Source organism: Myxocyprinus asiaticus, chromosome 41 (genome assembly GCF_019703515.2).
Source record: "Myxocyprinus asiaticus isolate MX2 ecotype Aquarium Trade chromosome 41, UBuf_Myxa_2, whole genome shotgun sequence".
NCBI classification, from domain to species: domain Eukaryota; kingdom Metazoa; phylum Chordata; class Actinopteri; order Cypriniformes; family Catostomidae; genus Myxocyprinus; species Myxocyprinus asiaticus.
The window spans coordinates 23155436-23175593 of record NC_059384.1 but is presented as its reverse complement, the minus strand read 5'-3'; the positions used below and the strand labels follow the sequence as shown (position 1 = coordinate 23175593).

The 20158-nt window shown below is 38.2% G+C and overlaps 1 protein-coding gene and 1 long non-coding RNA gene across 4 annotated transcripts in view; both read right to left on the bottom strand.

Moving 5' to 3' along the window:
- Window positions 1-15754, bottom strand: part of LOC127431793 (uncharacterized) — a 70377-nt gene extending 54623 nt beyond the window's left edge. For both annotated transcript variants that reach the window (XR_007895652.1, XR_007895651.1), the window contains exon 1: window positions 15458-15754. This is a non-coding gene — a long non-coding RNA (uncharacterized LOC127431793). The remainder of the gene's footprint in view (window positions 1-15457) is intronic.
- Window positions 15755-16590: 836 nt separating this feature from the next.
- On the bottom strand, window positions 16591-19544 carry LOC127431776 (transcriptional regulator Myc). 2 transcript variants are annotated; one of them, XM_051682318.1, is made up of 3 exons: window positions 19310-19544; window positions 18071-18702; window positions 16591-17589 (listed from the first exon to the last, which is right to left on the bottom strand). In XM_051682318.1, the coding sequence occupies exons 2-3, from the start codon at window positions 18693-18695 to the stop codon at window positions 17018-17020; spliced, it is 1197 nt and encodes a 398-aa protein (XP_051538278.1). In that variant the 5' UTR covers window positions 18696-18702; window positions 19310-19544; the 3' UTR covers window positions 16591-17017. The 2 variants fall into 2 exon arrangements, with proteins under 2 accessions (XP_051538278.1, XP_051538277.1); XM_051682317.1 differs by having other exon boundaries at window positions 16591-17586; window positions 19310-19451.
- Between the last annotated feature and the right edge of the window lie 614 nt (window positions 19545-20158).

Below are 20158 nucleotides of genomic sequence, written 5' to 3'. Positions count from 1 at the left end.
CTCTGGACCCCACTCACCCTGCCCATTACCTTTTTGAATTGTTGCCTTCTGGCCGACTCTTCAGAGCTCTGAGCACCAGAACCGTCAGGCACAGGAACAGTTTTTTTCCCTCAGGCTATCCATCTCATGAACAGTTAAATTGCCCCATCGAGGTATAACTATGTGCGCTACACAGTTTAGTCTTTTTTTATATTTATCCAGCACATCCAAACTCTTCTGCCATTTCATTCCTCTGAAGAAAAAAGAAAAAAAACAAACATTTGCACTGTACATAACAGACTGTATTTGCACTGTACATAACAGATAACTTATCTGTATTAGATTTGCACTATGTATGTATGTGTATGTATGTATATGTATGTCTGTGTGTGTATGTACGTATGTATCTAATTATTTTTTATTATTATCTATGTCTTGCTGCTGTTTTTGTATTGTTGTACACTGGAAGCTCCTGTCACCAAAACAAATTCCTTGTATGTGTAAGCATACTTGGCAATAAAGCTGATTCTGATCACAGCATTGAATTAATCCAACTGCACTGATATAAAGAGATTAATCAAGCTCTATTCAAGAGTGTATGTCAGATGTCTGAAGACAAAGAGAGGAAGCGATGGAAATGTTTCAATTTCTAAACTTGTGAGTATTTGGTGTTTGTAGTTTTATTGTCATATACAAAAATATGATCATTATGTTTTTGTTTTTTGTTTTTTTTTTGTTTTTTTTAAGATGCCATATTAATTGAACATGGGTTTTTAACAAAAACCTTCACTTAACTCAGAGCACTTCTGAAGATCTGAACATCATCAGAGCCATGAGAATTGAAAGTCAAAGAGGACATTTGACTTCAAAACAATGACAAACAATGTCATAAAAGGTACATATTTTTTTCTATTATTTCTCATTATTTTGCATTGCATCAAGGTATTTATGATAGTAAATAATGGTTATTTTCAGTTTGAAGTGTCTCTGGAGAGCAGCAGTACTAGACAAATCACAAAAACTCCTCTTCTTCATACAAGTTTTAAGATGCAATTTAGAGATACAAGTTTCTTTGTTTTTAATTACTCTGCATACTGACAGCAGGTCTATCACATCCATCCTCAACCTGATCTTTGGTGTCCAGACCCATCAGAGAGTGCAGAAAGCCTGCATCAAACTGGTGATATGGATATGGCTGAAGTGAAGTTTAATTTGTTGTATCCAAAAGACCTCACTTGCCAGTGGCAACAAAGTGATTCTGTAACTGCCCCAGTGCTAAAATTGGTCATTTTTACTTGTTTATTAATCTTACTTATGGTTATAATGTTAACTTACAGTTAATGTAAGATTTTTATATAAATAATTTTTATATAAATTTATGATTTTTATATAAATAATATTACTACTAATTAACTTTTAGCTCATTCAGGGTTTGAAGGAATGAAATTTAAGACTTTTTAAAGGCCAACTTTAAGAAAAATGTTAGACCACTTTCGCAGTAAAAAAAAAAAAAAAAAAACATTAATTCATTAGCTGGTAAATACAAAACCACGGAGGCTACTTGAATGTATCTGGACATATTTTTGTTATTTTTTTTTTGCATTTATGTGTTAATAAGTTAATACAACATTAAAACTCTAAATGAAATCATTAAGAATGCATGTAGCCTAAAGTATGTAGCCTATATTGTGACCCTTCCCTTTAGTCACTTGCTTTCTAGCAAGACATGAAGCATTAGACCAAAGGTTTGGTAACGTCACTATTTATGTCAAACACGGAAGTTGTGGCAAAAACCATGTGCAAAAAATAAACTTTTATTGGATTACGTTGTTGAAAAATGATTCCGAGGGCTCTGTTGACTGCTGTGGCTTCAAGATCATCAACAGAGCTGACTGGACTGAGATCATCATTTCAACTCACAACTTTGCAGCAAAAATTTATAGCGAACATGATTACATGTTTGTTATTAACTTCTAATTGTATCGCTAAGAATATGTTTGTATTTATGATGGTTTTGTGTCATACTTCCGTTTAATCATCTAATTTGTCAAATCTAACACAACAATCAGCGGGCTTTCTGCCACCACTTATTGCGCATGCACTGACATTTTTGTAAACAAGAGGATTGGTCTATAGACCTTATTCACAGTAGCGCCATGTTTGATTTTTAATGGGAATGGAAACGAGGCTGTGAGGGATACTCTTACAGTCTCTTCAATGGCACAAATGGTATAAAGCTGTAAAAAGCTCCTAGATCACATCTGATTTTCCACAACTCATGTTTTCTGGTGTTTTTTTGTCTATTGAGTGTCCTTGAAAAGATATTTTTTCAATGTTTTGTACACAGAATGATCCAAAAAAAACTGCAGTACATCTTATCGAAGAGACTGTACGTCTATCCTGCACAGCCTTGTTGTCATTGTCATTAAGCATCAAAGATGGCACTGTTGTGAATAAGGTCAAGCATGTGCTGAATAACATTTATATATTTTTTTTCTTGGCAGATACCTTTAACAGGTAGTTAAAGGGCAGTTCATTTAAAAATGTAATTTCTGTCATCACTGCTCACCCTTGAGTCTGAATTAATTTTTCTCTGCTGTGGAACGAAAAAGGAGATGTTAAGTTAAACGGTTAGTCTCAGTCACCATTCACTGTCACTGCATCTTGTTTTTCATTCAATGTAAGTGAATGGTGACTGAAACTCCCTAATATCTCCTTTTGATATCCACTGAAATAAGAAAGTCATACAGGTTTGCAACAGCATGAAGGTAATAAGTGATGACAATTTACATTTTTGAGTGAAATATCTCAAATATCAGTTACCTTAAAAATGGCCGTTTAAAGTTGACAAGATGTATTGAAAATGTTAACAGATTAAATTATGAAAGAGAAAGAGAGGGAGAGACGCTGTGCTGCTGCTTTCCCCGATTGGTCTGAATAACTCGCAGCATCATGCAGCTTGCTCTGTCTTGTCTGTCCGTGCGCTGCCAGTGTCCTCTTTGCTCCGCAACGTTATCACTGCATGAGAAAATGGACGTGTGGCGTGAGAGCGTGAGAACAGTGTCAATTACTTTGGCAGCCCTAGATCTAGAGAGATGGAGATGAGAAATAACAGGTGTAACTCTGCAGCTTAGTTCAGATAGCTTTACAAATGACATGTGTAACATCGTAAGTTCAGTAAAAAAGCGCTTCCCTATGCGTGCTCACACTAAACTCAAGCGTCAGCTGCTAAATGACGGATGCACGATAGAGAGAGGGAGAGAGAGAGAGAGATGATTTTTACTCGCACAGATTCTGCTGTTTTAAGTGTCTCCTCTATTCACACCGCAAAATTTAAGACCTCAGCAAACGAAATGGAAGACTTTTTGTAATTTAAGATATTTAAGACTTTTTATGGCCTTAAATTTTAAAAAGTAAATGTAAGACTTTTTAAGGACCTGCGGATACTCTATTATTATTAAAAACCTGTGGATTTATAAAGTCAATTCTCATAACTACTGCATTATGAATTGTGCTAATTATTGTTTGTGTTGGTATAAATACAAACTATTAAAAAAGCTTTACTTACTAATACTTAAAATGTAATTTATATGGTTATTTGACTTTCTTAGTGATATATGAACTATTCAATTCACATTTCCATTAAATGTTCTTCTGGTAATAAAACAAAAATACATTTAAAAACTAAACAAAAACCAAATGTTACAACTGCATTTTGGGAACCCCTAAAAGGTTCTATATAGAACCTTTCCACCTGGCTCAAAGAACCCTTTAGAGTTATTTTGATAGAACACTAAAAAGGGTTACATATAGGACCTTTTAGGGGTTCCAAATATGAAGCGAGCAATAGAACCCTTTAGGGTTCTATATGGAACCTTTTCTTCTAAGAGTGTAACATCAGTTAATGCATTATTAACTAACATTAGCTATATAATTTCTTGGTAGACATTACAATCGCTTTTGCAACAAGATGGGACCTCTGAGAGGCTGGTACCCTGTGGCCTTGCAGGATCATAATCTATAATCTTGATACCTAATGCATTAATAGATAGAACCAGATAGAATCTTGTGAAACAGAAGTTATGTAATGTTAACATACAGAACTTCGTAGCAAAATGTTTTCAATTGATTATACTGCTTGATCTTTTGGTGTTCTTAAAAAGGATACAAGATGTAATATTCTAGACACTGAGACAGTCCTATTCAGTGCTGGTTCATTATGGTGACCTGACAGTCCCACCCCCCTGCGAGTGTGCATCTGTGCCAGTCTGAACGATCTCTCCTTCACACCCAAACAAACTAATTAAACTGGTTCACATAATTAAAACAATGAGCTACATGCTGCCTCGAGGTGTTTGTTTAATTTCCCCTGGTGTTCACTAAGTTAAGGAAATGAATAATGGTGATCATTAGAGACTAACTGTTGATAACCACCTGGGCAGGGTTAGGTCAGAACCATTAGGAAATGTCAACAATTAGCCTGTTGGTTCACATGAGTAATACTTCTCTAAGCATGCATTATTCAAATAAAAAAATCTTAACATAACAATCAAGACAACAATCAAAAGCTTTTTTCCTCAGATAAAAAACAAGTCTGATTCATATTCACAGTAGACTTTTGCAGATCTACTGTATTAGTAATAATTTATTGGCCATGAGAAAATTAAACAAAGCATCTGCTTCCATTTATGTTTCACAATGATCAAAGAATCTTAAACATCAACAAAACAAAAACACCAACTTTTTATTTCTAATCTCTCTTAAATGGATCAAATGCCCAGATATCCAGCCCCGCCTTTTTAGTTAAGGGCATGGCAGCGCGGCATCTATGTAGGTAATCGTACAGTTCGGATTTGAATAACTCTTTACTTTGGTATTGTGTGTGCGTATCAGTGTGTAGTTCTTTGTGCGCCTGTGCCTGTTGTCCTGGCATGCAGTGTTGGCAGGGAAACAAACACACTGTTTGTAGTAGCAATGACTCACAAATTAACAGAAGCTGGAAAATGGGCCAGTGAGACCAGCCCACTGTCTTTCGAAGGCTTTTTAATCCATCTCTTTTCAATCACTGCAGCTGCTGACTTTTAGCTGCTGTTTTGATTCAAGCTCTGAAGCTGAGTAATACTGAACTCTTAAAGATGTATGCAGTGTGCCAGTGTGTGCAGAAAGTATACCTGAATAGAGCAGGCTATTCATGGGTAAACATTCCATATCTAACCAGTATGTGTGTCTCTGCATCACTCTCTTCTATTCCATCTTTTTCATTCTGTTAAATAGCATCTCTTAGAATTCACTTACTCAGCCCGCTCTTTTATGAGAATTTTGTGGTTCAAAGTCTCATTTGATCCTCAAACATTGCTATCAAGCTGTTATCTGAGGTTGGAGTGGAACTTGATATTTTGGTGTCGAATGATTAGGAAAAGTGTGGATATCTGCTTTGTTGCGGTGTACATTTTTTTTTTTTTTTTACTTTACTGTACAGTATGTAGTTCGGTATATTTCTTATTGCATTCCATCAACATTCCAATCATTTCACTGATTAAGGCTGCATTCACACTAATACGTTTTTGTTTGAAAGCATTTCCATTACATTTACGCCTCTCATCCACACTAGAACAAGTTTTTTCTCCACCGAAAATGGAGCATTTAGAAAACGCTCTCGATTACTTGATTAGTGTTTTTAATATACAGTATATATACAGATAAGTTTTAATATATGTAAGGAATAATTGATGACGGACCATTGAATTGTAGAAAAATAATGCACACCCGAGATGGTAATGCGGTCACGACGCGCAGCGGCGGTTGTGCATTATTTTTCAACAATTCAACAGGCCGGAGTCAATTATTCCACTTATACCACGGTTACCACACCTTAAGACATCGTGCAGGGTTTTATCTCAAGGCATTTTCTGTTTTTCGTCCCTAAAACGCTGTTGTGAGTGGGACTACTTTCTTCCGCAACAGATTCAGCGTACAGCTCAAGCCTTCGTTGTTAATTCAAAAACGTCACGTTAGAACTAGCAACAGAGGCTTGCACTGCTTTACTTGAGGACTTACTGGAGTAATAATGTAGTGCGTTTGTGCATGTGTGTGTGAGTTTGTATTTGAGGGATTGAAAGAGAGAAACTCAGAAAATGAGAGAGATCGCTTCTGGGATTACCTTTTTTAATTGCAGCTCTCGTCAGATGTAACATCGCTTCAAAATCGCCAAGATGTGTGTCGGCATATTCCCATTATAAACCTCAATAACTTTTTTCATCCCCACTGAGATGCAGGAGTGCGTTGACATGACGACTCTTTTTTTTTTCTTTTCTCACGAGTATGTTTGGGCCTTAAGTGTGTGCATCACACGTATAATTTGTGTCCACGAGTGTGGGAGTGTGTGTCTGTGTGAGAGGGGAACGCAAGGGTTTTTCCACACAGATATTTCTGATAATATTGAAACTGTTATATTGATCAAGTGCATCTAGCTTTGATACAGCTCAAGCCTTCATTGCTAATTCGAAAATGTCATGTTAGAACTAGCAACGGAGGATGCGCTGCTTTTCTCTCTCTCTCTCTCTGTGTGTGTAGTGCTTTCCACTACAGCTATGTGAGGCTGATTAGGGTAAAATATATTGTAACATTAAAAGTTATTTTGGATAACAGAAATTGTTGTATTGCTCAAGTCGCGAGGGTGTGGTTCTATTTGTTGGTTGCGACTCGAGTCTCAGTGTGTGTGTGTGAGAGAGAGAGTGAGTGTGTAAGTGCGGGGGAGACAAGGGAGCGCGAGGGCTCTTTTTAACTGAAATTGAAATAAATGTAGGATATTTTAGAGATTGACGTTCTTAACCGATTTACTTTAACAAATTAAAACAAAGTCATTGGTTAATTACGATTATCTAATCGTCAATTGTGTGGCAGCAGTGCAGTGCATAAAATCATGCATGTACGGGTCAGGAGCTTCAGTTAATGTTCACAACAACCAACAGAATAGGGAAAAAAAAAATATCTCAGTGATTTGGACCATGGCATGATTGTTGGTGTCAGACGGGCTGGTTGGAGTATTTCTGTAACTGCTGATCTCCTGGGATTTCCACACACAACAGTCTCTAGAATTTACTCTGAATGGTGCCAAAAACAAAAAACATCTAGTGAGCGGCAGTTCTGTGGATTGAAATGCCTTGTTGATGAGAGAGGTCAACAGAGAATGGCCAGATTGGTTCAAACTGACAAAGTCTACGGTAACTCAGATAACCACTCTTTGGAGCTGTTTTGGCGGCACGAGAGGGACCTACATAATATTAGGCAGGTGGTTATAATGTTGTGGCTGATCGGTGTATATAGCCTATATATAAACATTTTTAATACTCAATTGCCATTATTTTGAAAACAATATTGCAATTGTGATTTGAACTGCAATATGCGTTTCAGTTAATCCCTTAAGCCTTTATTTTGGCTGAAGCTTTTATTTCGGTGGAACAAGGAAAACATGTTTATTTGTGGTTGAGTTGGCAATGACATTGTAATGCAGAGAAATGCTCTCATCAACCCTTCTGTCCACAAAAAACCCAATGTTATGATTTTTTCTTTAGATTTGGATAGTAACTTTTATCGGCCAAGCATATTTGTAATTACGCAAATGCGCAGTTAGTGAATATTGAGCACTGTAAATATAACGTGCTCAGTTCATTAGCCTCACGTGTGCTTTGAGTATGTGTAATACACTACAGAGCTGTGCATATTCAGTAAGAGCAGAGAGCAGAACGTACAGACCATCCATTTATTTAAATCGCAGCCCTTGCTGTTTGATAATCGCACTACATCATATAGCGATTTAGATTTTATTTTGAGACATTTTTTAGCCCTACCTTGATCTTCTCTGATATTCATCCCAGTGTGTTTCAGTTTAATGGGCTGTAAGTAAATTGAATCCTTTGCTTAAGTTCTTAGTTTGCCTTGTATGCTTTAATTTCCATATTTACTGGAATTAAGAAATACCTGTTGCATGCGAGCGTGTGTTTGAGCTGCTTACATACTGTCACAAGCGCTAGTCTATACTAAGTCTTTAGCAGCTTACATTCAACAGTCATCCCTTACACTAAGGTACCTATTGCATATACAAACACCCTTTCATTTAAGCCAGAGACAGACGTAAATAGTCTCAGACTGACACATTACAGCACACAGAGTATATAGCAAAACACACACAAAAAAATATCAACCAACCATAAAGTAGTGCATAGTATAGCAACTTTAACTTTTAAGAGGGAGGAGAAAACGCATACCATATATTTTGTTGTTGACAAAGGCCATATGTCCAATCAAACTCTACAATATTTTGCCCCAAATTCTTCTGTCACTTGATAGAAGCTAGCAAAATTAGGCATTTATGGACAAGTGTGGCATGCCCTCAACCTTAAAAAAACAATGAAAACTCAACAAAGTCTCATGACAACTCTTAATAAATTGTATGAAATCATAATATAATATACGACTATATAAAGTATATAGATAATATTGTGTGAAGAGGCTTTTAGACCAACCACTCAACAAACAGAATTTTGAATATATACAACAGGCATCAAATTTTCACTAGCCTTCTAACACTTTATATTTAAGAAAGGAAATGTCTGTGAACAGACTATGTATTTATTCAAATACACTTCCCTCGACCCTGTTCCAAACTCCAGTGTTTACTTTCTTCTGTCGTACACAAGTTATTTTCCTATTAAAATCATATTTAAGTATAGGGTTTGGGTAAGGGATTAGACTTCCCTGTTAGGTTTGGGTTAGGGGTTACACTAACATTGTAATGACATTGTTTATTTTTCTCTATGACATTAAGTTGTGTGTTTTTACATTTATGCATTTGGCAGACACTTTTATCCAAACCAACTTACAGTGCACTTATTACAGGGAAAATCTCTCCAGAGCAACCTGGAGTTAAGTGCCTTGCTCAACACAATGGTGGTGGCTGTGGGAATCGAACCGGCAACCTTCTCCTAATCAGTTCTGTGCTTTAGCCCACTATGCCACTGCCATTTTTTACAATCTCTTATGGTTTTGCCATCTCATACTGTTGTCACGATCTGTCATGAGACCGGGGAGGAAAAACTACACAAATTAAAAGACACCAGACTACATTAAATATGGGTTCATTTGCAAAGAGGATAAAAATGGTTTATCCTGACCAGAATGTTATTTGTACATTGAATTAATGGTTCAATAAATACAATAAATTCCACTAATAAATTTGTAATGTTTAAAAAGGACAATTTTGTGTTGGGTCACCACATGATGTCTATCCTGAAGAAAAAACTGTTAAGAACCACTGGACTAAAGAAAAGAGTTCAAGGATATTTCATAAGATTCTTGTTTTGCTGCTGTAAGGGTTTCTGAACATCGTTGCGTCTCTTTAAGCATGCAAGAAACACAGATTCTGACATCACAGACTGTTTCCTCAACAGCTATTAAAGAAAACAGAGAGGTGTGCTTTCTCGTACATATGCGTTTGCATGTTTGTCTCGGGGAGGTCTGCTTAAATATTCACAGAAGTGCCTTGCACTCCCTTAAGCAGGTTTCCAGCAGGGCTCCATGATCTTTGGTGGTCTCTTAAAAAGTGTGTAAATCTGGAGGGCCTAGTTTTCCAGTGCTGTGTTTTTCTTTATGCCTAGAATGCACACTGAAAGCCATCTCTCACACGGTTAACACGACAGAGAGAAAGCAGAAAGTCACTTGGCAGGTTGACAACATGGGGTCACCAGGGCCAGGCAAAACACAGACGTCGCCACCACAGACCCTACTGTCTGATGAAAAGAGAAAGAAAGTGGAGAGAGCAATTCAGAAAGAGAGTGAGAGAGAAAGGAGTGTGCCAATAACTTCAAGGAAGAGAAATGAAAGAGGATAGGAAATCAAAGCGAGCAGATGACCGAGAGCAGAGAGTGTGTGGTAGTGTGGTTATAGGCAGGGTGGAGAGTGATGTCAGCAGGAAGTGATGCCGTCGTTTACAGGGGCCAGTATTAGGGGGAAAGAAGTTAAAGAAGTAGACGGAAAAGACAAAGACAGAGTTATGTAGTGTGCTCAGATCTCTGCCAAAGTGGAGACCTCCAGTGCAAAATGTGTGTGTGTGTGGGGGGGGGGATTACATAACACATGGAAAACCATCCAAAGAACAAAAACAGGCCTGCCTCTGTGTTGCCAAAGGAGCCTGTCCCAGCCTCTCTTGCACAGCTGATAGATTTCATTTATTTAAACTGCAGTTCAACAGAGTTCTTGGAGACAGTGCAGCTAACCACTCTCAGACAGCACAAACACCACATTTTACACAGAACAATGTTTAATAGGCTTTGTTCACACTGCAGGTTATATGTGGACTGACAGAATTTTTTTCTGTTCAGACAGAAGTCGCTCTTGCTAGCACGTCCATGTTAGTTTTCATAGTAACGATGCAAACTTGCGTATTCACCATGCTTGTGAGTTTAGCAATAGATGTTTTCATGAGGGCAATATCAAATATTACATTCGTCACAGACAACGTCTTAAATTAAAAGAGGTGGCATATGCAATGTTTATTGCTACTAGGGTTTACAACGGCCCCATTTTTTATCCCATACGGAGGATGATAAGCTTTTGAGTAATTTTCGATATTTTGCCTGTGTTCTACATCTAGACGATCAGGTGTGTGTCGCTAAAAACGCAAGCAGTTCGGCTTTCTCAGACTGTATGATGTTGCTTATGTTAGCTGCTTTGCCACCTTGATGGATTGATTCCATCCGGACAACAAGACATCATGATGACAGCTGTGCCTTCTCATCGTCTCTAGTGAGCAGCACAACAAAACACCGAACACACTTCATTTACGCCCTGTCCCGCTATGCACGTGTTGCCTCTTTTCCCCGCATGTGAGCAGACATGAGGCGCCGCATAAGTTAATGTAGTTCCAGAGTGCCTTTGACGAGGATGAGGAGAAAGAGAGCAAAATTTTTATGAGTTCACTGTCCTTCCACTGACTACCTTCGCAGATGTCTTCCATTTCACCAAATGACCAAAGAACTGCCGTTCTTTGAATGGCAAATGTTTGGAATGACTCCTGCCAGCGCACTGAGCGCAGAACTGTGACGACTGTCGATGTAGAGTGACGTAAAAGTCGCATGAATCCCGATATGACTTTTCAGACTGAGGTCGCATTGCAAAAAAACAGACCTGTATCGGATTTAAGACCACATATGGAAGTGGCCCAAATCAGAAAAGATCAGATTCTAAGCGGTTTGTGGTGTTATGAAAAAAGCAGACCTGAGTCACATATGAGCAAAAAAATCAGATTTGGGTCACTTTTGCCTGCAGTCTGAACGTAGCCATTGAAAGACTGAGACGCATTAAGAAAATGATTTTTATCGGATTCCAAACCACCTACAAATGTGGTTTGGATCAGGCTTGTAAAAATCTGATTTTTTGAGTTTTTTTCCTGTTCAGTCTACAAAAACCTAAACATATTTGAGTCAGATAATAAAGACATCCAAAAAATTTAAAAAATCTGCCTGTGTGAACAAAGCCATAGACTTAGTTTCCTCGAAACTGGGGTCTCAATAAAGATCAGATTTATTATTATTTTCTTTTTTTTAAAAAGATGGTTCACAAAGTAGATCAACATAGATTTTGAAGGATATCGGAGTTATGGTTGCTCGTGCAAAATTCACCGCCACAAAGCTAGGCAGTTGTAGGTGGTTGCCAGGGTGCTGCTGTGCATTTTCTAGGGTGGTCGCTAAGTGGTTGCTTACTGGCCAAAGTCAAAAAAGCCCACACCCAAGTCTCTATAAGTGCTTTTCCACCAAATCGAACATTTCTGAGCACAGTGAGGAATGGTTTCAGTAGCATTTGCACTTAAGCATGGTTCGGCATGGTGCGATTACCAACACGGCTAACCATTCTGAACTCTGCCGGTGAATTGGTTTTCGTAAGTGGCGACTCACTTTTGTCAATTTGCCAATACCATGGTAACTCAGTTGTTTCTTGGCAGCTGGCCAAGTTAGCTAAAATTTGGGTGAAAATAATAAAAGTTAATAAAAATGTGCGCATTTTAGTCAAAGTCTTTCTAGCAATTCAGTCCACTGGAGGCCATCTTTGGAATGCTTCCGAGAAGCCATTTCCAGTCATGAAAGTGTAGCTCCTTTCTACTTCAATGAGGAAACACCAAAATCTCCAAAACAGTTGGTCACGGTTACGTTCAAAGAAAATGTTTCAAATCGGCAGTAAAATCTGACAACACTGGAATAATAAATTCTTCTTCTTTACCTCAGATTACGCTAAAAAAACAAAATTTTCCAGGCTTGTAGAGCTAATGCGCATGCACATTCGAGTTGATTGACAGGCGATGTCTGTATCTAAAAGGTGATTGGCTCTTTTACCTGTAAGGCAGGACATCCTTTCTGCATCCATTGACCGCTGGGCGTTCCAGTTTCTCCTATTCATTTAAAAAGAAGTGGCCTGTCTCTTGTTTAGTGTATCTTTATGATTTTATCATGATGGTTTAACTAGTACATTTTTTTTGACACGCCTTTTTCGTCAGGGAGGTAGATTACACTAGATAGCTCATTAAAACTCAGAATAAATCAATATATTACTCATTTAATATTTTGACAATAAATGTGTTTTTTAGCAAATCTGGATATGATAGTAAATTAGCATATGATGGTAAACCTCTCACCTTTTTCTCTTTGCTTTCTTTTTTGCGACATGGGACGTGTCTCTCCTGTGCTTTAGCAGAGTAAAAACCAGGAAAAAAGCATTCCTAAAAACTGGAACATTTGAATGTTGACCTCTCACACCATCGATAACTGATGTGTTTGTTATGTACATTCCTGATTTCGCAGGACCATTCATCCCAATGGTGGAAAAGTAGTTTATGATATTGTGGAACCTAAATTTGGCTCAGGTTCCTTCGTCAATAGTCATGTTTCGATTTTAATTTTATGCGGCGTGTCACAAAATGTTTTGTATTTGCATACAAACCAGCGTTTCCATCCCATGTGTTTAAGAGAACAAAATCGTCACTTCTGGAGAAACTGGCAAAAAATTTAAATGAAAATGGAGGTTAAAGCCACTGTGGCTCTTTTATAAAATGTAATAAATTACTTGCAGTTTAGAGCGTGCAGACAAAACGCTCTGACAAACTGCATGCTTGCTAGCATTCAGCGGCAGACGCCTTATGTCTGGAAGTGAAAGCATGTCAGACAGTTATGGGAGGTAATAGTAGCTAATCATTTTGATGACAGGCTTTGACATTTGAGAATAACCAGAGCAACATTTGAGATGCAATGCGATTATATTGATGATATTCTCTGAGTGAATTATGTATTCACATGGTTTGCTGATAGTCACATTACGTTTTTGATGTACATCTATACTCCTATGTGAATTCTATAGGAATTTATTCAGAAAATGTGATTCCATCATAGTTTATTTATGCACATCTCTTCTTATCGAATAAAACAATTATCCAAGCATATACGTTTTTAATGCACAGTTTTTAAACATTATTCACATCGTGGTGTTTCCATCCAGAATTTTATGCAATATCCCAAAATATGAATTAAAATACATGATAAAATCGAAAGTCTGATTGCACTGAAAAGTAATAGCACCTCTCCTCAACAAGCCACACAATTTGAAGTGTGAGTTCTGCATCAAAATTCAATACTTAAAGTTACGGATTAGTTCAAGTATCAACAATAGTAACTGTATGAGATGATAGTCTTAGTAAGCAACACTAACTAACAGTTCTCTGTCGTCTTTAATCCGCTACATGGCTAAAGGGAGTTCAATGCAGACATCCAGACAGGGTATTTAAATGACACATTAATGTGCCTATAACTGAGACCCACTTTGCCTTTAAATGTACATTTATATTCTTGCCAAACTCTTTCTTGCAAAAACAATTTACACTGTTAAATGTAATATTCCATGATTTCAGGATATACCTCTGTCTCAGACTAACCCTGAGGCCTGGAGAGACATTGACTGTTTAATAGTTTGTGGTCTGCCTCCCTCAGTCAGACATGTGCTGTCATTGCCAAAATGAACCATGTGACCCTAGAGAAGGATGGGCCAGGGAAACCATGCACTTTTCTTAATGAGCAACCCCCAAACACTTTTGCTTTAATAAAATACTAATGAAACCAAACCTCAGAACATAAAGTGTATTCTAGACTTAGAAGTCCTCTTGCGCGCAAAAGTTTGCTTTCATACGCAGACTAAAATATGCAGAACCAGTCTGAGCTGTACAGACAAATCTGTGCAGTCCTGAGGTGCCACACCTTCAAAGACAACATACACCTGTTAGTCAACTTAAGAATGTGTCTCCATACATGTTGTGTTAATGAAAAGAAAAAAAGAAAAAATAATAATCACTGAAATAGATTTGTTTGCAAAGATTTTGCAATTCAGCACACCAGAACAGCACAGACTGTGCATGCACACAGAAGCTGATTTGCCTATTCCTGATCGCATAAGTTGGAAATAAATGCATGCTCTATTAGTGCTAAATTAGTTCTTTTCAGAAGCAGATAGTACTAACACTTATACCATTACAGACTAATGCTACAGAAGAAGCATGCTTTGTTTGCATATTTGAAATTGAAGTTTGTTATTGCAGAACTTTTTCTCGAATCTCAGATACTGTAATATACATAATCAAGGGATATTTAAGGACCATTAACAGTAGTTAAATCAATGCAGCCATTGAAGTTCCAATGGGAAAAATATTTTAATGCAGTGAACCCTTTTGTTTAAAACAGTTAGGGCGTATCATGCAATATGGCTGCACATGTCCTCTTTTAGAAAAGACATATATGCTAGACAAAAGGAATTTCAATCCAAGCAAACACATTGCGGATGTCTTTAAAAGAGCATTTGATCAATTTATTCATCTTTTATTAGGCAATAAGTGCAATTGTGAAATGTGGCAAAGTATTCTTATATCTGTTTGGTACAAGAGTAAGTTTAACTATTTTAAATATAGAAAAGATAACCCTAACCCTAATGAACTGTAATTTGACTCATGGTATAGATAAATGATCTATAATAAATAATGTCAAATTTCAGCTAATCAGTAGGCATGAAATAGCTTTAATATATAACAAAAACTGGGATCAGATTAGCTTTTCTTTTGGCTATCTTTAAAACGTTATTAGTAAAAGTATAATACATAATTGATTTTTCTTTCTATTCTAAGAGTCTGACATGCGTTAGACTAATTACTTGGCTCATACAAAATTTACTCCTTGTTGCATAATGTGAATATGATTTATAAAACCCTAACGTCAGAATATCCATCTATATCTCAATATATATATTCATCAAACACCATGCACACGAGTCCTATTGTCAAAGCATCAATTATATTCACCCATCAATAATTAGGTAAACATATCTGTAATTTGTACACACAAACGTTACACGAGTTATAACGCACTGTAGTGAAATATAATTAAACACCTACCTCTTTTGCTTCAAATGTAATTCTATTGTGCAGGTATTCCATTTCAGGTTTGGAGTTATTCTTTGGGCACTTTGTCTGGAGAGCTTTTCCATGTGCTCAGAGCACGCGCTCCACACAGTCAGATACAGTCGGTGACGTCATTGCGCCCGAGCAGAGAGACGTCGGAGACAAATCACAGCAATTGTTCAGCCGGCATAGTATGGAAACAGATTAATGTAAAAGCAGTCTGCAAACACCAGTTTGTGGATTTTAATCGAGCTCAGCATTGAGACTTTCAAGCTCGCGGGCATGCGTGGAAAGCCATGCTTATGACAAGCACGGTCCTCCTTGAAGGATGCAGGAATTGTCGTCTACGGAAGCTGGGATGTGCCATTCGTTTGAATCGACATAAATGTCACCTAAATATACATCTACATCATTACAGGCTTTAAAATAGGCGTGGAACTCTGAATTCTTTTGAATTGCACTTTATAAGTCAGATCTACATAATATCCGCAATCATACCTGCAGACTTGCTGCACTTATTTCTGATTAGTAAACAAACAGCTCAGACGTGCATTAGAAGAGCTTTGCCACATCCATGACAGATGCTCGATGTGCCACATGAACCCAGATTCAAGGCTAGATTAATGACTGTGGCATGTGAGTCACCATTTCTGCACTCTGTGTGGATAACTTCATGGTGAATCACCTGCAATTGGCTTCTCTTGCTGGCAAAATCCCCTTCACTGGGTTTCCAAGCAGCAGTCCTTAAATAAACTTTACATTTCTCTCATTTTTGGGCACTGATGTTTATTTGAATGGCAAGTTCAAGAGTTCATCTGTTTCCTAGATAACTGGTGATACATGAATAAGTATTCATGCACTATGATGATTTCATTGAAGCAAATGCAGATTGCATTTTTAGACAGGTGAAAAGTTGGCTAAGCTGACCTTTATGACTGGAAGAATCCCTGAAATAATTATCATTGACATTGCAAATAGGGTTGAATAGAGTATGAAATCTGGCTAGCAAAGAGGTAAATATTCAAATTTCTTTGAATTTAAACCACCCAAGTCAATAGGACCTTGTGTAGGTGTGTATTATGAGGAGTTCATCGCAAAGAGAGCAAAACACGGAGACCAGAGTCAACTTAAGAAAGAAATGCATTTATGATTAAGAAATGTGAAAACATGGAAAAACCATATAGTGAAACAGAATATGGTTGATGAGAACACGTAGCTGATACAGATCCAAAAATACCTTTCTTAAGAAATATTAATTCATTATATACAAAAACCATACAAAACAAATTTTACTTTAGGGTTTGTGCAGCCCCATATTTTCTCATTTTATTAATAAAAATAAATGACTTAAATACAAATGATTTATTTAACCACCTTAAATTTTAAACTGTGGCAGTTTCAAACATGGAAAAAATTGACAATATTCAAAAGGAAAAAAAAATGCATTGGACATGCAACATCACAACTATACACAGCAACAGTCTTTAACTTGCATAAAAAAGCAGGGGCAAAGAAAACATTTCTTAAAAGTCTTTTCACTTTGCGACAGATGCATTAATGTGAACTCCGCAGCTGTTGAAGCCTGTGTTTTAACTGTTCACTCTTTCGCCTCAGCTGTTCTTTGATAGACAGCAGCCTCCGTTCATCCATCTGCATGCTGTAGATGCACTCTGTCGCTTTCTTTAGGATCACCACTTTGGCGGCTTTCTCATTATTTGCAACCTCAGGGATTTCATCCCGTAGTGCGAAAAAGCTGAGTTTGAGTTCGTTTCTGCGCTGGCGCTCCAGCACATTGTGAGTCCTGCGTTTATCGTTGTCCTCCGAATCTGATGTCCGGGGACTTGTACACTTGCGCTGCTTCCCATGCCTGTTGCTGTTACTGATAACCGTGCTGGACTCCAGTCGTAGCCTCTTGACTGCGGGCTGGTCATGCCGCGTAGAGGGGTGGGCAGCGTAGTTGTGCTGGTGGGTGGAGACGTGACAGCGCTTTAACACCAGGGGACTGGGGTACCTTGATTCTGACACCTCAGTCTCACTCCTTCTGTGCCGCTTTTCCACTGTCACCACATCAATTTCTTCCTCCTCCTCTTCTTCTTCCTCCTCCTCCTCCTCCTCATCATCATCTTCTGCAATCAAATGAAAAAGAAATGCATTTAATTACAGGTCATTTAAATCTCCAAACTGAAGAGCTGTTGAAATTTAATAGGGTAGGGTGGGGAATCTCTGCATTCCGGTCCCCGCCCACTTTCCTCTCAGCTGATATTTGAACATTGCAGCCTTTCCTACATTTCTGACTTGTCTAGTGGCTGGGGGTCAAACAGGGGGGTGGAGAGAGCTTATGCAACTACCACTTGCAATGATTGCCCATTGCAAAATTGCACGCTTTCTATCCGTGCCATCAAGGGCACAGGGGGAGAGGATAAAGTCCCGTGATCAGCACAGTAAAGGTCATAGATAACACTTTAGGGTGAGGATTTACATTTTGTTAGCATGCCTAAACCACTTGTTCATGCATTTGCTAACTAAATACTTCAAGATCATGCATTTCATAAAGCAGGTCTAAATTATCAACATAAAGTTAATAATGCATATTAGCTCACAACATACCTGAATCACTCCCACTGCTGCTGGAGCTGTTAGGCGGGGTATCCAATACCAGCATGGGCTGTGTTGGGGCAACCTTGCTGGCTTTGGGGGACTCAGTAAGAGGATATGGGAAGACCACCGAAGGATCGATGCATTCTGATGCAGATGTGCTCAGATCCTGCAAATAACTTGCACTGAGTCGATTCGAGCTGCTATCCGTACTGTCAGCCATCAATTCCTTCCTCGCAGCGTGCAGGGATGCCAGTCTCTCAGAAACCACTTTCTCCAACTTGGCAGCGGCGGAAAAGCCGCTCCACATGCAATCCTGGATGATGATGGACTTGATAAAGGACTGGGAGGAGTGAGCGTCGCAGATGAAGCTCTGGTTGACCACGTCGTCTCCGAGGAACTCGCTGACCATCTCCAGCTGGTCGGCGGTGGAGAGCGACTGTCTTCGGCTGGGCGAGAGCGGCGGTGTGGGCAGCAACTCGAATTTCTTCCAAATGTCCTCGCTCGGCGCAGGAGGCTGAGTCTGTCCCTGCTGCTGGTAGAAATCCTCGTCGTCGTTGTCGAAGTAGAAATAGGGCTGGATGGAGTCGTAGTCGTAATCGTAGTTTTTATACGCCAAACTCGCACTCGCCGGCATTTTGACACTAGAGAGGAAATAAATAAATAAATAAATAAATATATATATATATATATATATATATATATATATATATATATATATATATATATATATTATAACGAATGCCAATTTTGATACTAGTGAAGACATAAAAAATGCAAATACTTGAATGTCATGCAGCGTTCAATTAAACGCTGAAAAACCAATGTATAACCTAACCTACTAACAAAGTGTATATGTTGTCAGTAACATGTATTCCGTTAAAATTTGTTGAAATAGATTTGGGGAGCATCTACAATACCGTCATATAGGCACCTGACAACCCAAGCAGCCAACTTATGCAACTAAATGACAACATGTGTAAAAATGGGAGCGACTAAACCCTCAGAGCCGGTGTTACTACCAAAACACTTAAACGCACCCCTGATCCTTGTGCATTCACTGACTGAACAGCGACTAACCTAAACCGTAGCAGACTATGTAAATGCAAACTTCCAAAAAAAAAAAACAACAAAAAAACAAAAAACAAACAGCAAGTCTATCATATGTCCACTAAAATAAACACTAATGCACGCTGCATTTTAAGTCTACAATATCCATGCACAATCGTAGTGAAAATGCTGGATGCTTACCGTGTATGTACAAAAGCAGTTTCAGAATGGTTGAGTGGGAGACTCAACGCAATGAAAAGATGCGAAAAAAACAAGGAGCAAAAAGTACAATCCAACCGTTTACTCCGGTATTTTGCAGCATAAGTGGATTCAGAGTCGCGGTCAAATGCACAGTGATGTAAACTGTAATTCACGCAACGCACTCTTCTCCCTCTCGGACGCTGGACAGACTGATAGTGCGCGTGACAGTGGCAGGATGAATAAGTTCTGTTGCTCCCGCGAGCTGAAGCAGCGCACAGTGACGTATGACTGCGCCAGTAATATTTTCCCGCCAAACGCAAACACGGTTGTTTGTGGATTCAGTTGCTTCTTTAAGCTCGTGAATTTATTGTAAAACTCAGCGACTTCTGTGAAAAGCCAACAGCTGTTTTCTCTATCCGCAGACGTTTTATAATTAATCTCTGAATTCGATAAATGTGGGACTATTTTCTTGCGGAGGGATCAAAATCTCGGTGGAAGTTGAATGGGCGGGTTTAAAATCATTCTTTGACGTCACTGGTTTTATGGTCTAGTAGTGACAGCATGGGTGCTGGAAACAGAAGTAGGTTTAGGACGCATACAGAATACATGGGTCAGGCATAATGTTTTTGCAAAATAAGACCGATACAGATAGATGTAAAAGTAAGTCATCAACTCACAGTTGATATAATTAGCATGCCGAAATGCTACGTAATCTAGATTTTGGCAGTTGGCAGTGTTTAAATTATTATTATCATTATTATTTATTTATTTATTTTTTATTTTTTTATTTTGATCAAATGCTTGAAATCTATTGCAGATAAATGAAACAAGAAACAAACAGAAGAAGGT